A 16,407-nucleotide genomic window follows, 5' to 3' on the forward strand; every position below is an offset into this window, starting at 1 on the left:
GGGGCCATCCCTTCATGCTGTTTTGGTAGCAGTGGTAGGCTTCTTGGCCTGCTTACCCTTGTTCCAGCCTTGCATTGGTCTCCAGGCTGGTTTGGGTTGTGAAGTATTACCCTCTTGCTTAGAGGCTGGTCCGTTTCTGCGAAAGGGACGAAAATTAGGCTTATTTTTAGCCTTAAAAGACCTATCCTGTGGGAGGGCGTGGCCCTTTCCCCCGGTGATGTCTGAAATAATCTCTTTCAAATCAGGTCCAAATAATGTTTTACCCTTGAAAGGGATGTTAAGCAATTTTGTCTTGGAAGACACATCCGCTGTCCAAGACTTTAGCCAAAGCGCTCTGCGCGCCACGATAGCAAACCCTGAATTTTTCGCCGCTAATCTAGCTAATTGCAAAGCAGCATCTAAAATAAAAGAGTTAGCCAATTTAAGTGCTTGAACTCTGTCCATAACCTCCTCATACGAAGATTCTTTATTGAGCGACTTTTCTAGTTCCTCGAACCAGAAACACGCTGCCGTAGTGACAGGAACAATGCATGAAATTGGTTGTAGAAGGTAACCTTGCTGAACAAAAATCTTTTTAAGCAAACCCTCTAATTTTTTATCCATAGGATCTTTGAAAGCACAACTATCTTCGATAGGAATAGTAGTGCGTTTGTTTAGAGTAGAAACCGCCCCCTCGACCTTGGGGACTGTCTGCCATAAGTCCTTTCTGGGGTCGACTATAGGAAATAATTTCTTAAATATAGGGGGGGGGACAAAAGGTATGCCGGGCCTTTCCCACTCTTTATTTACTATGTCCGCCACCCGCTTGGGTATAGGAAAAGCGTCGGGGGGCACCGGAACCTCTAGGAACTTGTCCATCTTACATAATTTCTCTGGAATGACCAAATTGTCACAATCATCCAGAGTAGATAATACCTCCTTAAGCAGTGCGCGGAGATGTTCTAATTTAAATTTAAATGTCACAACATCAGGTTCAGCTTGTTGAGAAATTTTTCCTGAATCTGAAATTTCTCCCTCAGACAAAACCTCCCTCCTGGCCCCTTCAGATTGGTGTGAGGGTATGTCAGAACAGTTATCATCAGCGTCCTCTTGCTCTTCAGTGTTTAAAACAGAGCAATCGCGCTTTCTCTGATAAGTAGGCATTTTGGATAAAATGTTTGCTATAGAGTTATCCATTACAGCCGTTAATTGTTGCATGGTAATAAGAATTGGCGCACTAGATGTACTAGGGGCCTCTTGTGTGGGCAAAACTGGTGTAGACACAGAAGGGGATGGTGTAGTATCATGTTTACTCCCCTCATTTGAGGAATCATCTTGGGCAATATCATTATCTGTGGCATTGTTGTCCCTACTTTGTTTGGACACTATGGCACAATTATCACATAAATTTAAATGGGGAGACACCTTGGCTTTCATACATATAGAACATAGCTTATCTGATGGTACAGACATGTTAAACAGGCTTAAACTTGTCAACAAAGCACAAAAAACGTTTTAAAATAAAACCGTTACTGTCACTTTAAATTTCAAACTGAAAACACTTTATTACTGAATATGTGAAAAAGTATGAAGGAATTGTTCAAAATTCACCAAAATTTCACCACAGTGTCTTAAAGCCTTAAAAGTATTGCACACCAAATTTCAGAGCTTTAACCCTTAAATTAACGTTTACATTTAACCCCTATACAGTCCCAGCTATATGCTTTGCTGAAACCCAACCAAGCCCAGAGGGGAATACGATACCAAATGATGCCTTCTATAAGCTTTTTCAGTGATTCTTAGCTCCTCACACATGCATCTGCATGCCTTGCTCTCCAAAAACAACTGCGCATTAGTGGCGCGAAAATGAGGCTCTGTCTATAACTAGAAAAGACCCCCATCTGAAAAAGGTGTCCAACACAGTGCCTGCCGTTTTTCTAAACAATCCCAAGATTATAATAACCATTAAAAGTTAGAATCTGCAAAATATGCTTAGCAAAGCAATCGTTTTAGCCCAGAAAAATGTCTACCAGTTTTTTAAGCCCTTATGAAGCCCTTTATTCTTTTATTTAACTAAGAAAATGGCTTACCGGTCCCCATAAGGGGAAATGACAGCCTTCCAGCATTACATAGTCTTGTTAGAAATATGGCCAGTCATACCTTAAGCAGAAAAGTCTGCCAACTGTTTCCCCCAACTGAAGTTACTTCATCTCAACAGTCCTGTGTGGAAACAGCAATCGATTTTAGTAACGTCTGCTAAAATCATCTTCCTCTTACAAACAGAAATCTTCATCTTTTTTCTGTTTCAGGGTAAATAGTACATACCAGCACTATTTTAAAATAACAAACACTTGATTGAAGAATAAAAACTACATTTAAACACCAAAAAACTCTTAACCATCTCCGTGGAGATGTTGCCTGTGCAACGGCAAAGAGAATGACTGGGGTAGGCGGAGCCTAGGAGGGATCATGTGACCAGCTTTGCTGGGACTCTTTGCCATTTCCTGTTGGGGAGGAGAATATCCCACAAGTAAGGATGACGCCGTGGACCGGACACACCTATGTTGGAGAAATCCACTGCTATTTTTTAATCCCCAAAGTTCTCACTTCTTAAACCCGTAAACCCGTGTTATATATATATTTTCCTTTATGGGTATATATATATATATATATATATATATATATATATACAGTATATGTGTGTGTGTGTGTATTTTTGAATGGCAGTCTCCTTTGTGTGTGTATATGAGTGTGTGCAAGTATGGGTAAATGACTGTTTATATGAATGTCTGCATCCATGGGTAAATGCATATATGAGTGTGGGAATACATGGCTAAATGACTGTGTATATGAGTGTGTGCAGGTATGGGTAAATGATTGTATATATGAATGTCTGTATGCATTGGTAAATGACTGCATGCATGGTAAATAATTGTATGTGAATATGTACATATATGGGTCAATAAGTGTGTATTTGAGTGTGCACATGTCTGGGTAAATGACTGCATGCATGGATAAATGACTCTGCAAGCATGGGTTAATGACTGAATGTAAGTGTGTGCATGTATGGGTAAATTACTGTGTATATAAGTGTACATGCGTGGGTAAATGACTATGCATTTTAGTATATATGTGTGCGTTTGATGAGGCCTCGTATTCGGGTTTCGCCTAAGGCCTCACAAAGTCTAGAGCCGCCACTGTATATTATATTGGCTTCTTTCAGCACTCCCAGAGTTCTTCTTTAGATTTAGGTTGTCTGTATATTTCTCTTTCCAAGTGATCCCAAACTGCCTCTATAATATTCAGGTCTGGATTTTATCAGCTGTTTTTCTCTCCAAATATGATTCCACTGCATTAGCAGTGTGCTTGTGATTGTTATCATACAGAAAAATAAAACCATTGCCAATCAGGTGCTTTCCAGAAGGAACATCATGATTTTAAACCTGTCTGTACTTTTAAGCATTCATGATCCTATCAATTTGGACAATATTACCAACACCACTGGCAGAAATGCAGCCCCAAACCAGGACAGACCCTCCATCATGTTTCACTGAAGGCCGCAAGCACTCATTCTTCCATCTCTCTCTAACTCTTCTTCTCACATATTTTCGACAATTAGACCCAAAAATTTCAAACTTGGATTTGTCACTCCATAATACTCTTTTCTACTGATCTTCATTTCAATCTTTATGAGCTTTTAGCATATCTTAGTCTTTTCACCCTGTTTCCCTTTCCGAAAAAGTGGTTCCTTGGCTGCTGCCCTTCCACAAAGACCATTCCTGGTCAAGCTTTTTTCAGAGTGTAGAAGGGTCAACTTGGCATCCCAATGAAGTTGCCAGATGCTGAGCATGGTCCTTGCTGGACATCTTCTGGTCTCGAAGAAGAAGAAACTGAGATTTCCTATTTTGTCCTTGACCTCTCCTAATTCTTCAAATTTCTTTATAACAGCTTGAATATTGAGTTTCCAGTTTGTTTGATGATTTCCCTTTGAGAGTGGCCTTGCTGATGCCAAATTCATTAAATACTCCTCCCACTCCCCTCATCCCCCAGTGATTCTTTGCCTTTCTTCCCAGGAGGTTGGCAGTGAAGTGTCAGAATTTAATTTGTCTCTTATGGAGGGTAGTACTCTTCGACATAGGACAGGAGTTTTAAGTAATCCTGTCAGTCTCTCAGTGAGGACTTGGATGAAAGTTAGAGACCGGAGATGCAGGAAGAGTCTTTCTGCAAAACCATCCCGAATCATGTTAACAGCTCCTCAAGCAATCGGTGTTGTCGAACTTCGCTCCTTTGTCTGCTTCATTCTCTCAAGTCCATGGCGGAGGCGATGCTACTATCCATCACACTTGAAGGGCCGTGTTTCTGTTCCACTGCGCAGATTCCGTTAAGATTGTTTCATTTTCTTTCGTGAAAGTACTGTACCACAGATGTTTTCCCGAGAGGCTACCACCTTGCGTGACTAACTTAACATAAGGGTCTCAGTGAATTTCCTTTTAGTATTTTGGAATCAAAGGTTAATATCTCCTGAGGGGGGTTATTGATCAATGGGGCTTAATCATGTTTGTTATGTAATTCAATCTGCTTATGTGTAGTGTTAAATGGGCTCATGGCTTGGAACATAAAGGCCTTTGGAAGTGACACAACCTTATGGTTGGGTGCGCTTCTTTTGGACTATACGGTTTACCTTCTGGCCGGGTGTGATTACGTTCCGTCCTCCATTTCCACATTCCTGACCGTGTAGCGACAGAGAAATTCTAGTTCGCAGGGGTCTGGTTCATAGGAGGTGGTGAGTGCCCCAGCCATTGTGGGTGTCAGGTGCCGTTTTGTTTTAGTCCATATTGGCATATTTTCTATCCAGTTATGGAGGATTTTGATGCTGAGACTGTTCAAATTTCAGACTCCTTTATGGAGGATTCTGATACTGAGACTGTTCTAATTTCAGATTCTTCGTCTGGGGAAGAATCCACATTGGCCTCGTTGACACATGTCAATCAGTTATGTTCGGTGTGCCGTATTAGATCACCTGGTTCCTTGGGCTTGGGGAATCAAAGGTCAGCTAAGCCATCCGCCTCTGGGGGTCCTGTCCTCCAAGAGGCGAGTCCCCTACCACTCCATACTTCTACACATGCGGGTAACCCAGATTATGATTATTCCTCCACGCAGGGTGGCTTGTTCTCCCCGGGGGTTGCAACACGTTTTCGCTTCCACATATTTTTGGCGATTATTCGTCTGCAGAGTCCAGAGGTTTATGCGCGATTGTGCTCATGCCCTATTGTCCGGGTCTACCGCCTTGGGGAGGGCCTGTACAGTTCCCTGCTGGTGTAACTGTCCCTGAGTGCTGTGCCTTTAGTTACAGAGTGGCACGCCTTCGTGTCTTACTCAGACATGTTTTTCAGTTATTAAATTATCCTATCCTTCTCGGATAAAGGAATTTTCAGTCTGTTTCGTATGGTGCACCTCATTAGACATGTGGGGATGATGTAATCTCCTGACTGTTCTTTTTTGAGATCCTTCACAGTTTTTTGGAAGATTAGGTCTCCGTTTGGCTGGTCCTGCAGTAGGCCTGTTTTCTTATTGGGCATTAACCTATGGGTTGCCCTAAATTTTATTTTTATCCAATTAGGATATCTTTTAATTTGTTTATTATTTTCCTTCGGGAATCTTAAACTAGGATCGATACTCTATGTTACTTCTGCGGAAGTGTTTTTAGGGACATGTTAGTCCTATGTTTGTCTGTTTCCCTTCTTCCCCTCTGACGGAGGATTTATGCAGCTTGACGGTTAGGACCCGGGTTGCAGGCTGGTCCTGTTGGGTTCAATTCTGTCTTGTGGCTGTTCAGACACGTGGCGCCGTTCTGATTGGCTGGTCTGGTCGAGGCACCGAGTGCTCATGTTATCATTTGTTTTACATTCAACTAAGCATTCTAGAGGTGGGTGTGCAAGGCAGGGAGGATTGTCTCAGTCCTTATAGGCTTCAATTTGGATGACTGGGTTAGTGGAGTTTCTGCTGTGTCACTCTCTCTTGCATCTGGTATTGTCGAACCCTAGAGTTCCTCCCACATGTGGTGGAGAGTTGGAGGGCTTAGCGCCTTCTTACCGCCGAGTGAGCCGTTTGGCCTTTTTCTTTTGAGGCTCGGGGATTGTCCTTTTGGACTTGGTCCTCAGCAGCTAGTAGTTTGAAGGATAGTTCAGCTGCCTTGCAGCGGATGGTTTGCAAAATGTAACCAGCTGCATCTATTGCACATCGACTGTGTACTGTCTAGCTGTCTTTCTGAAACCTTTTGGTCTCCCTCTGAGGTCTCCATGATAGGTCTCCTTTTAGGGGCCTGGGAGATGTTTGTTCCCTGTTAGGGACACTGGGCGTGGTCTCCTTGGGCTTGCTTGGGGTTCCTCCCGGAACTGGGGTTGGTTCGCGCCCCTTTTTCCCTGTGATCATCCGCTTGTATGGAGGTGATGTGGAGACCAGCCTTTGCTCGACTGGTTTTGACCTCGAGGTATCCCCTTGCCTTCTTGTCCTGAGGCTGTTGGTGAGTCTAAAAGTTCTAGTGTCGTTGTATGACTTTTACCGCCTTAGCTCCTTTGGAGAGTGGGACTTCGGCAATGGGTGGTCTCTTCCTTAGGTCGGGACTTGCGAGTTTTTCTCGTTATCCGGGTTAATCTGGATATTGCATTAGTATCCCCTGTGGTCTGGGGTTTTAAATTTGCGGGTATTGTTTGTTTAAACAATTGTGGGTTTGTACCTGTTCTCCCTGTGGCTTCTAGTTGCTGAGTTTCACTCAGCATTTTCCCTTGTGGATCCCGTTGTAGGTTGTTACCGGACCTTAGGCTCAAGGGTTGGTTCGGGGTTCCCCAGTTCCTGGAAACTTGGGCTATGTCCTTTTACTCGGATTACTTGACCTGGTCTTGGTTGGCCAGGTTTTCGGAGTGCCGTTGCTCATTGAGCTTGTTTTGCACCTTAGGTGGTTTCCCTTAGTCAGCTTGCTGTAGTATCCATTAAATTCACTGTTCTGCAGGTGAATGGACTTGCAGTGTCACTGCTGCTACTATTGCACATTGGTTGCGTGTTACCAGGCTAGTTTTTTAGGGGAATCACTTCAACAGGGCTTTTGAGTTGGGGATTGATCTCTCCTTTAGCCCGTGGCTTCGTGGCTTGTGGTAGGTGCTGCCTTTTAGCCCTTTCCCCTTCTTGGGTGAGAGCTTAGTCTCCTTTTTATGGAGATGTGGTCCTTTCTTAAGGCTTCTCCTGGATCAGGAGATGGGACCTGTGAGTTGGGACCTAGCTTAGAGGGATATTCTCTCTGGGTTGTTACGTTCCATTTGGAGTCTGGCTGGCTCTGTGTCAAGACTAAGTTGGACCTTTTTGCTAGATCCTTTGTGTCTACGGTCCTGTTGTCTGTTTTAAGGAGTCGGGTTGCACCCGTGCTCTGTTGGATTGGCTGTGGCCATTCTTCCGCTCGTCTTTGAGCTGGTTTTGGGGTTCTTCTGTTCCCCTGTTTCATACCTGCTGTTGCTGGGGCTGGCCCGGCTGGGAGTGGGTTCTGAGAGACATTGTCATCTCGAGGATCTAGGTGGGCGTAGTAGCTATACCTAGCTCCCTAAGCTTACAAGCAGAGGGTCTGGGATTGCTCTACCTCGGGTTCTAGGTGTTACTTCTCTTTCTTGGGGGACCTCGTGGAGGTTATGATTCCCCTTTTTTTTGGAAGACCTGTGGGTAGGTCTGGTGGCTTGGATTGCCTAGAGTGTGCCCTCTGTCTGGGAGTTGTCTTTTGCAATCTCCTTTTGCTGGCCGCTTTTGCTCTTAGCAAGTATTCTCTGCGTCATCCTGAGGATGGCAACGTGTTCTTGACTCAGGGTTTTTAGTCTGGGTCTGTTACATGTTTTTTTGTAGCAGAATTATAGTAGTAATAATATTAACAAAATTATAATAGTAATAATAGTAACAAGTTCAGATGATGTGAGGACTCCGTGTTCTGTTGTCTTTTGATGTTTTTGCACAACGTTTGAGAGAAAGGTTTCTCTGTTCCTATGCCCGGTCCAATACCTCCGGTTTATCCTGGTCTAGGCGTAGTCTCCCCCTGTCTGTCGGGACCCATGTGGGCCCTTGTGAGATGGGCTTGCTCTGGGGGGTTTTCATTTATGGATTTGTGACCTTTCGTTTTTTTCCTTCGGTTCTCCTGGCCCTATCCCTTTGGGAGTTTAGGCTGGTGTTCCCTTCTTTAGTGAGGGGTGAATGGTGAGGGACTGACTGTTGGGCGACAGTGTCTCCTGGAGGACTGTTGGCTTAGTTGAGTCTGATTTTGCGGTCTCTAGCTAGGCTCTGGACTACCTGCGGGTCAGTGTCTTTGAGGCATTTTCCTTTTAAAGTTTTCTTGGCTTCGGACGAAGCTGGGTTTTTTGTGGGCAGTGGTTTCAGGCTTGGTGCCCTCAGAATAGGCTGCCTATTGTACCCTCCCATCTTGGCATTCAGTGTCCTCTATAGCTTGGGTATTGTTTTTCCAAAAGTAATAAATGTAGCTGTGGACTTTTTCCATTTACGAAGAAAAACATAAATTATGCTTACCTTATAATTTTCTTTTCTTCTGATGGAAAGAGTCCACAGCTCCCCACTCGTAATTTTTTATGTGGGGCATCCTTATTTTATTCTTCTGGCACTTTTCACCCTGATATTTCTTCTACTGTTCCTTGTTCCTCGGCAGATTGACTGGAAGGAGTATTTAAGCCTTTGGCTGGGGTGTCTTTGCCTCCTCCTGGTGCCCAGGTTCTTATTTCCCAAAAGTAATGAATGTAGCTGTGGACACTTTCCATCAGAAGAAAAGAAAATTATCAGGTAAGCATAATTTATGTTTTTCCACTTTCTGCCTCTCTGTTTCCAGCTCAAAAGTTGGCACTCACCCTTCATCTGTCATTCGGAAGTATTCTCTTAGTCATTCAAATAGTTCATTCCAAAAAAATACTTCTTAAAAATGTGAAAATATATACCTTGTGTTTAGCCATCAGGAAATGTCTTGCCACTGATCAGTCGTTCCTTTGTCCAATGCCGTCCTAATTACTGACCTATGATTCACCATCCGTAGTCTCGCATTGTCCATAGTTTTACCTACATAAACTGGCCACAGCAACAATTGAGTAGGTAGATTATGTGGCTAGTTGTGCAAGTAATGTAATGCTTGATGATAAATTTTACTCTCTCTCTCCCATCTCTTTTGCTCTCTCTCTCCCCCTCTCTTTTGCTCTCTTTCTCCCTCTTTTTTGCTCTCTCTCTCTCCCCTCTCTTTTGCTCTCTCCCTTTCATTTGCTCTCTCTCTCTCTCCCTTTCTTTTGTTCTCCTCCCTCTCTTTTGCTGTCTCTCTCCCTGTCTTTTGCTCTCTCTATCCCCCCTCTTTTGCTCTCTCTCCTTCTCCCCACTCTCTTTTGCTCTCTCTCTCTCCCCCCCTCTTTTGCTCTCTCTCTCCCCCCTCTCTTTTGCTCTCTCTCCCCCCTCTCTTTTGATGTCTCTCTCCCCCTCTCTTTTGCTCTCTCTCTCCCATCTCTTATGCTCCCTCTCTCCCCCCCTCTCTTGCGCTCTCTTTCTCTCCCCTCTTTCGCTCTCTCTCCCCTCTCTTTTGCTCTCTCTCCCCTTTCTCCTCCCTCTCTTTTGCTGTCTCTCTTTTGCTCTCTCTGTCTCCCCTCTTTTGCTCTCTCCCCTTTCTTTTGCTCTCCCTCCCCCTATCTCTTTGCTGTCTCTCTCTATCCCCCCTCTTTTGCTCCCTCTATCACCGCTCTTTTTTTTATCTCTCTCTCTCTATCCCATTCCCCCTCTTTTTTTGAGCTCTCTCTCCCTCTCTGACATCCGCCCCACCCACGCAACGCCCTGCTCCGCCCCATCACACACGGTCGTCCCAGATGCCAGCCAGGTCAGTCTTCTTGAAGGCCAGGTGTGTTTGTCCTCGCACAGTTTCTACTGCGCATGACAGCTTCGGACAAACACACTTGGCCTTTTATATAATAGGATATAGATAGATAGATAGATATATCTGTATATATGTAAAAAAAAAATAGCTGGGGAAATAAACACCAAGCTTATAGTGCATGCTATTATTTGAGGCTGCCACGTATGTAAATTTAATAAAATAATTTGAAGAACCATACTTATTTTTTATTTTCTGCTTTCAAAGCAAATTTGAAGCCAAAACATTTGTCATTAAAATCCAAAAATAAAATATGGGAAATAAAATAATGAAATATACAGCTTCCCAGGATGGTGATGTATCGCAGTAATGTTTTTATGTAATTGTGTACACATTTTTATTGCATTTAGTTATTTGATATTTCCTTGTTAAAACAAATGTACCTGCGGTTTCCATTTTTAGCTTTTTTGTTAATCGGTAGCATGTAAGACAGAAGCCAAGGGCTTCCCAGATGAATTTATACAGCTTTTATTGAACTACCGGTAGTATGAACTCCTAGAGGAAATCTTTGGCTTTCAGAACAAATCCTGATTTTATTTATAGTGAATAAAATAATAAGTGAAAAACATTATCTAAACCTCTAAATAATGAGATCATTGTGTAGCACTTTTCTTTGCCACATAACAGGACTGGTTAAAACACATATCTGTGTATCTTTCGCCCCCTGGTCATCATTATCCACACTCCCTTTTATATTTTATATATTTGTATGCGTTCTTGGCTGCACCAACCAGGATAGTGAATTCAGTGTAGAGTTCATGCACAAAGCAACATCTTCTTTGGTAAGTCAGCATAGCATGGGACTGTTCATTGTCTGCCCATATTTAAAAGGATATGAAAACCAAACATTTACTTTTGTGATTCAGACAGAGCATATAATTTTAACAAAGTTTCCAATTTATTTATATTATCAAATTTGCTTTGTTCCCATGATATTCTTTGTTGAAGATATACCTAGGTAGGACTGGAGCTCTACATGACAGGAAATAGTGCTGCAATCTAGTGCTCTTGCAAATGGATAACATTCTTGCAAAACTGCTGCCATATAGTGCTCCAGAAATGGGCCGGCTCCTAAGCATACGTCCTTGCTTTTCAACAAATATACTAAGAGAATGAATAAAAAATTGATAATAGATGTAAATTAGAGAATTGTTTAAAATTCAGGAAAGGAAAAATGTGGGCTTCGTATACCTTTAAAGGAACATGCTGATGCAAAACTACATGCTCTAATTCATGTGAGCATTTAAATCTTGCATTGCTAATCCTAACTACCGGCTAAGAATTTAAACACATAGGTAAAGTTCTGCTTGGGAGCAGAATGCATTATCCTCCTTAAAGCAAACAGGGAAAGAAGGAAATTATATAAATACCTATTGATATTATGATACTTTACCAGATTGATATGAAAAAAATATTCACTTAAAATACTAGCTTAACCAAGGAGTCTTTTTGAACCCCTTCCCATAGAAAGTAATACAAAATCTATGAGCTATAGCATCTTGCAGGAGAGTGTGGAGTTAACATCGGAACACCTTATGCTGACAAATATTCTCTCTTTTTTTAAGCAAATAGAAATAAAATGTCTTCTGCTGGCTGTGTTAAAAAAACTTGTCAATAACCTATATTTAAAGGGACAGTACACTGTAAAATTGTTTTTATATTAATGCATTGTCAATGACTTGTTATACCAGCTGCAGAGTATAAAATATTTGAGAAATTGCATTTTCAGGTTTATTTGTGTATATGAAGTAGCTGGTTTTGTGCTTTGAAGCCACAGCCTATTACAATGTGTTGAACTTAAAGGTAATATCAGATCTCATTATATTATCACTTTGTGTACACACACTTGCTTCCTTATCTTATATTTGTCTAGAACACCAAAGCTCAATACATAGAGAGAACAATGGAAAATTATCATTTTATCACTTAACTATCCTGCAGCCCACTGAGAGTGTAACTTCTTCTGCTGGGTGTGTTTACTTAGGCTTGTCAATAGCATATACTCCAGTATCGAAACAGTATAGGTGGCTATACCACAGGCTAAATCAGCTATTTCAAATGCTGAAATAGGAGTAAAGGAAATACTTATAAACAATTTAATACACTCTCTAGCAGGTAAAATGGATCATTGCGAATAATTTAAAGGAGAGAACATTTTTGGGTGAACTGTCCCTTTAAGTATAGAAACTTTCAGTATAGGTGGTGATACCGCAGGCTAAATCAGCTATTTCAAACGTTGAAATAAGGTCAAAGGAACTACTTGTAAACAATTGAATACATTCCAGCAGGTAAAATGGATCAATGGGAACAAATTAAAGGGGAGAAAAATGTTGGGTAAACTGTTCCTTTAAATGATTCTCCCCTTGAAATTCCAGTTATAAACTCTCTGTATTTAGAATTATGATTAATTGTGTGAAACAACTTACCTAACTTATTGGAAATATTCAGAAGGCTTTACATTAAAAAAATAGGGTAAATGGGTATTGCATACATTAGTGTGAGATCGGCAGGCTAAATTCTCCACGGTAGAAACTTTTATTTTGAGATTTTGTCTTTTGCTTTCTTTTGGAGAGCATTCTTGCCTTACAACTCTGGCCCCATATGCTTTTCCAGCCAGTCTTACAGAAGTATACCATACATGTTAATTTGCACTTAAAGGGACAGTAGACATGTTATAATTACAATATTTTCTGCAGCCTTCTAATAGATTAACATTAACATAACAGAATATGAAAAGTATTATAACAAAGGAACCTTGTTCTCTGCTTTTTTGATTTTCGATGGTAACGGTCCGCCCGCAATTTTCCTTATTTTGAGAAGCCAATCAAGACTTGAGTCTGGAGTAGACACGGCTTGCCAATATCATTGTGTTAACAAAATCTACATTGTTTGGCTTCAGCAGAAAAGAGACAACAACAAACTACAAATTAGGGACAGATATGTGGCAAGGCTAAGCCTTAGAAGTCTGCTATGTTCTCTTTCAGTTTTCAGGACTGGGAAATCCATAATTTTTACACTTAAAGGGACAGTAAACACAAATTATTTACTACAATTGTGCAGTATGTGCACCAATTATTTACTTCATTGTCCTCACCTTATAAAAAATAAAGCTGTGTTTATTTTGATAATCTGCAAAGTTCTATTCTGATATCCCCAAGGCCTCCTTCCTGGCACGGCAGTTTGTTCTTCAATCACAACTCAATTTTGGTGTTGACTTCAATGTAGCACACTCCTTAAAGCTTTAAAATACAACACTACAGGCTCCATGTATGTGTTTAAAAGATGTAGCGCAATCATGCGCTTCATAAAGCTGCTGACTGCTTAAAAAAACAACACTGTGGGTTCCATGTATGTGTTTAGTTTGTGTTTAAAAGAAAAAAAATGCTGTGCCAAGAAGGATACCTTGTGGATATCAGAAAAGAACTTTTGTGGACCATCAAAATAATTATAGCTTTATTTTTTATAAAATGACGACATTAATGAAGTAAATAATTACGCACATGCTGCGCCACTGTAGTATAAAAAAGTTTACTGTCCCTTTAAATGAAAGAAAGGGGCAAAATAAATGATAAAAGTATACTGCAAAGTTGTTTACTATGCATAATTAAGCATTTTATATTATAATCTCAAAGTATTTACTGTCCCTTTAAAAGCTTTGCACACTCAATTGTATCTTGCACCTGATCAAGCCTTGTTTGTTCTGTACTATTAGTTAAGATACTAAACAAGTAACTACTTATTTTACACCTAACTTTACTTTTGTTCATGGTTTTTCTTTGTTATTCAATTTGAAAATTCAAAAAAAATTGTTTGACCTTTAAAAAAACAAAACAAACATAATGTTAGAAAGGTTTAGTTTCAGGCCTGGAAAACACAGGTGGGCACATTTTACTAGTTATCTTTCACTTGCATTAGAAATACGATTTGTCATTTTTTTTTATCTTAGATCTCATCTGTACAGCTGAATGAGACCAAATAATGGACTGACTCATTATGGCGTGGACAAAAATGCATAACTTCTAAAAACTAAAGCAGTATTGACGTAGCTAATATGGAATTACAGTAAGGTGAAACATTTGCTTCAGTCTGATTGATGGTTTGTTTCCTTCATATTTTTCCAGAGGAGATCTGTACCCTTGTGATAGCGGAGACATTTCCAGAAGATGCGGGAACCTTCACTTGTACAGCACAAAATGACTATGGATCAGTGACCTCGAATGCTCAGCTCACTGTTGTTTCTGGTAGGTCACTTGGGATGTAAAGTATTCCTTTCCTACTGGATTCTTGCCACTGCCACTGATATGCGAGCTAGCATTGTTTATCTTAATGCTTCATATGTCACAGCTTCCTTCAGCACAGTATCTTTGCCCTAGCTACCAACGCAAACTTCTCCAAATAAACAAAATCAATGAAGCCTATTAAAGTATATGCACCATTTCCTCCATGCTAAAACAACATTAAAGGGACATTAAAAATATTCGTTTCATGATTCAGATAGAGAATACAATTTTAAACAGCATCCCAATTTACTTCTATTATCTACGTTGCTTCATTCTTTAGATATCCTTTCTTGAAGAAAAAGCTATGCACATGGGTGAGCCAATCACACGGGGAATCTATGTGTAGCCACTAATCAGCAGCTACTGAGCCTATCTAGTTATGCTTTTCAGCACAGGATATTAAGAGAATTAAGCAAATTAGATAATATAAGTAATTAGAAAGTAAGTACAAATTAAAAAGTATAATTAAAGGAACATGATATGACCCTACATTACTGTCACTGCTGATTGGCTCAATTTTGAGTAATATGTCCCTTTAATTAAGCTATATCATAGGACATGTTATTATATAACAACATTATATTTCACACTTTTTTATAAATAATTTATAAGGAGGACAATTGCTTTAATACAAGTGGTGGCATTTATGGGTAAAAAGGAAAGGAACTTGCAAAATAGAGAAAGGAACATACAAAATGTAAGCTTATGAGCTGACCCATTTTTGGTTCAGACCACTGGATAGCGCTTGTTGATTGGTGGTTACATTTAGCCACCAATCAGCAAAATTAGAATCAGCAAATTAGAAAGTTGCTTAAAATTGCATGCTCTATCTGAAGAATGAAAGAAAAAAATTGGGTTCAGTATCCTTTTAAGTTAATCTAATAATGCTAATTGTTAATTAAAGAGAATTTTTTTAATGTGGTCCCTACCACCTCCCCATAAGTTTATCTACAGGCAAATGGGGACCACAAAGGTGGTCCAAAAATGAAGATCTTCCTGCTTGAGGAATAATCAACTGGACCTGAACAAATCAATTGGGTTTAATTAGAGAGACCGCTAAAGAGACATTAAATAACAAATACATGCAAGATGTAACAAGGTATATGAAACAAAGGTTAGCCGGATAATATTAACCAGATGCATTATATTAATTATATTAGTTATTTTAATATTTATTTTTACCAAAACCTCTATAGCTTACAATTTTAAGAAAATTTCAAATTTACTTATATTACCAAATAAACTTTTTCTCATATTATTCTTTGTTGTAGAGAATACCTAGGTAGGTAGCATGCACATGTCTGGATAACTATTTGGCAGCAGTTTTGTAAGAATGCTCTTTATTACTGCCATCTAGTGCTCCAGACACATGCACGGTCCTGAGCCTACCTACCTGCTTTTGAACTCAGGATACCAAGAGGACAAAGTACATTTGATAATATAAGTAAATTGAAAAGTTGATTGAAATTGTACTCTCTATCTGAATCATGAAAGATAAATGTTGGGTTTCATATCCCATTAAAACCCTTCTCTGCTAAGGCCAGTTAGGAACAGCTATAAATAAGCTGCTAGAATAACAGTCTTACAAATTTTAATATAAAGTAATAATAAAGTTTCTTTAAATCCTAAAATGTGAATGGCCATCAAGTACAGGAATCTGATACTCTGCACTATATCTATTACTTGGAGCATATGTGATCCTTTTGCTTTGGCTACAAGTTTAGAATTAATGTACAAGTTTACAGAGGGCTTGATGGCCACATGTGCAAAAGTAGCTGATTGGTTATCACTTATCACTAGTCTCTTTCATGTTTCACAAAACCAACAATGGGGTGTTTTATATTTTTGCTATTGGCATTGAACAATATATATATATTAGACTTACTAATAGCACACATTAGATTTTACAAAAAGCTGTTTAAGAGGTAAAATAATTCACAAGTACCTTCCTACAAGGCCAAATATATTTGTTTACAAATCTGCTCATTCAGAAAAAAGTAAAGTGTTAAGATTGGCAGCAGGTGAAATGATCATTTAACTTTACTGCAAGAAACATTTACTGTTATAAGTATCACTAGCTGCCCAAGAAGTGTAGTGGGTATTAAAATAGCCATAGATGTTAGATGTAGCATTTACATGTAAGGGTCATGGGCAAGACACAACATCTGCCTGTCAAGAAAATGCAAAATGTCACAGCTGTGCAAG

At 40.0% G+C, this 16,407-nt stretch overlaps 1 protein-coding gene across 3 annotated transcripts in view; it reads left to right on the forward strand.

Annotated features, from left to right (window-relative positions):
- The window catches only part of PALLD (palladin, cytoskeletal associated protein), a 641,289-nt gene that overhangs the window by 368,417 nt on the left and 256,465 nt on the right, over positions 1 to 16,407 (forward strand). For all 3 annotated transcript variants that reach the window (XM_053703808.1, XM_053703809.1, XM_053703810.1), the window contains one exon: positions 14,044 to 14,163. In XM_053703808.1, coding sequence (XP_053559783.1) covers positions 14,044 to 14,163 — 120 coding nt within the window. The remainder of the gene's footprint in view (positions 1 to 14,043; positions 14,164 to 16,407) is intronic.

Source organism: Bombina bombina, chromosome 2 (genome assembly GCF_027579735.1).
Source record: "Bombina bombina isolate aBomBom1 chromosome 2, aBomBom1.pri, whole genome shotgun sequence".
Taxonomy (NCBI): Eukaryota; Metazoa; Chordata; class Amphibia; order Anura; family Bombinatoridae; genus Bombina; species Bombina bombina.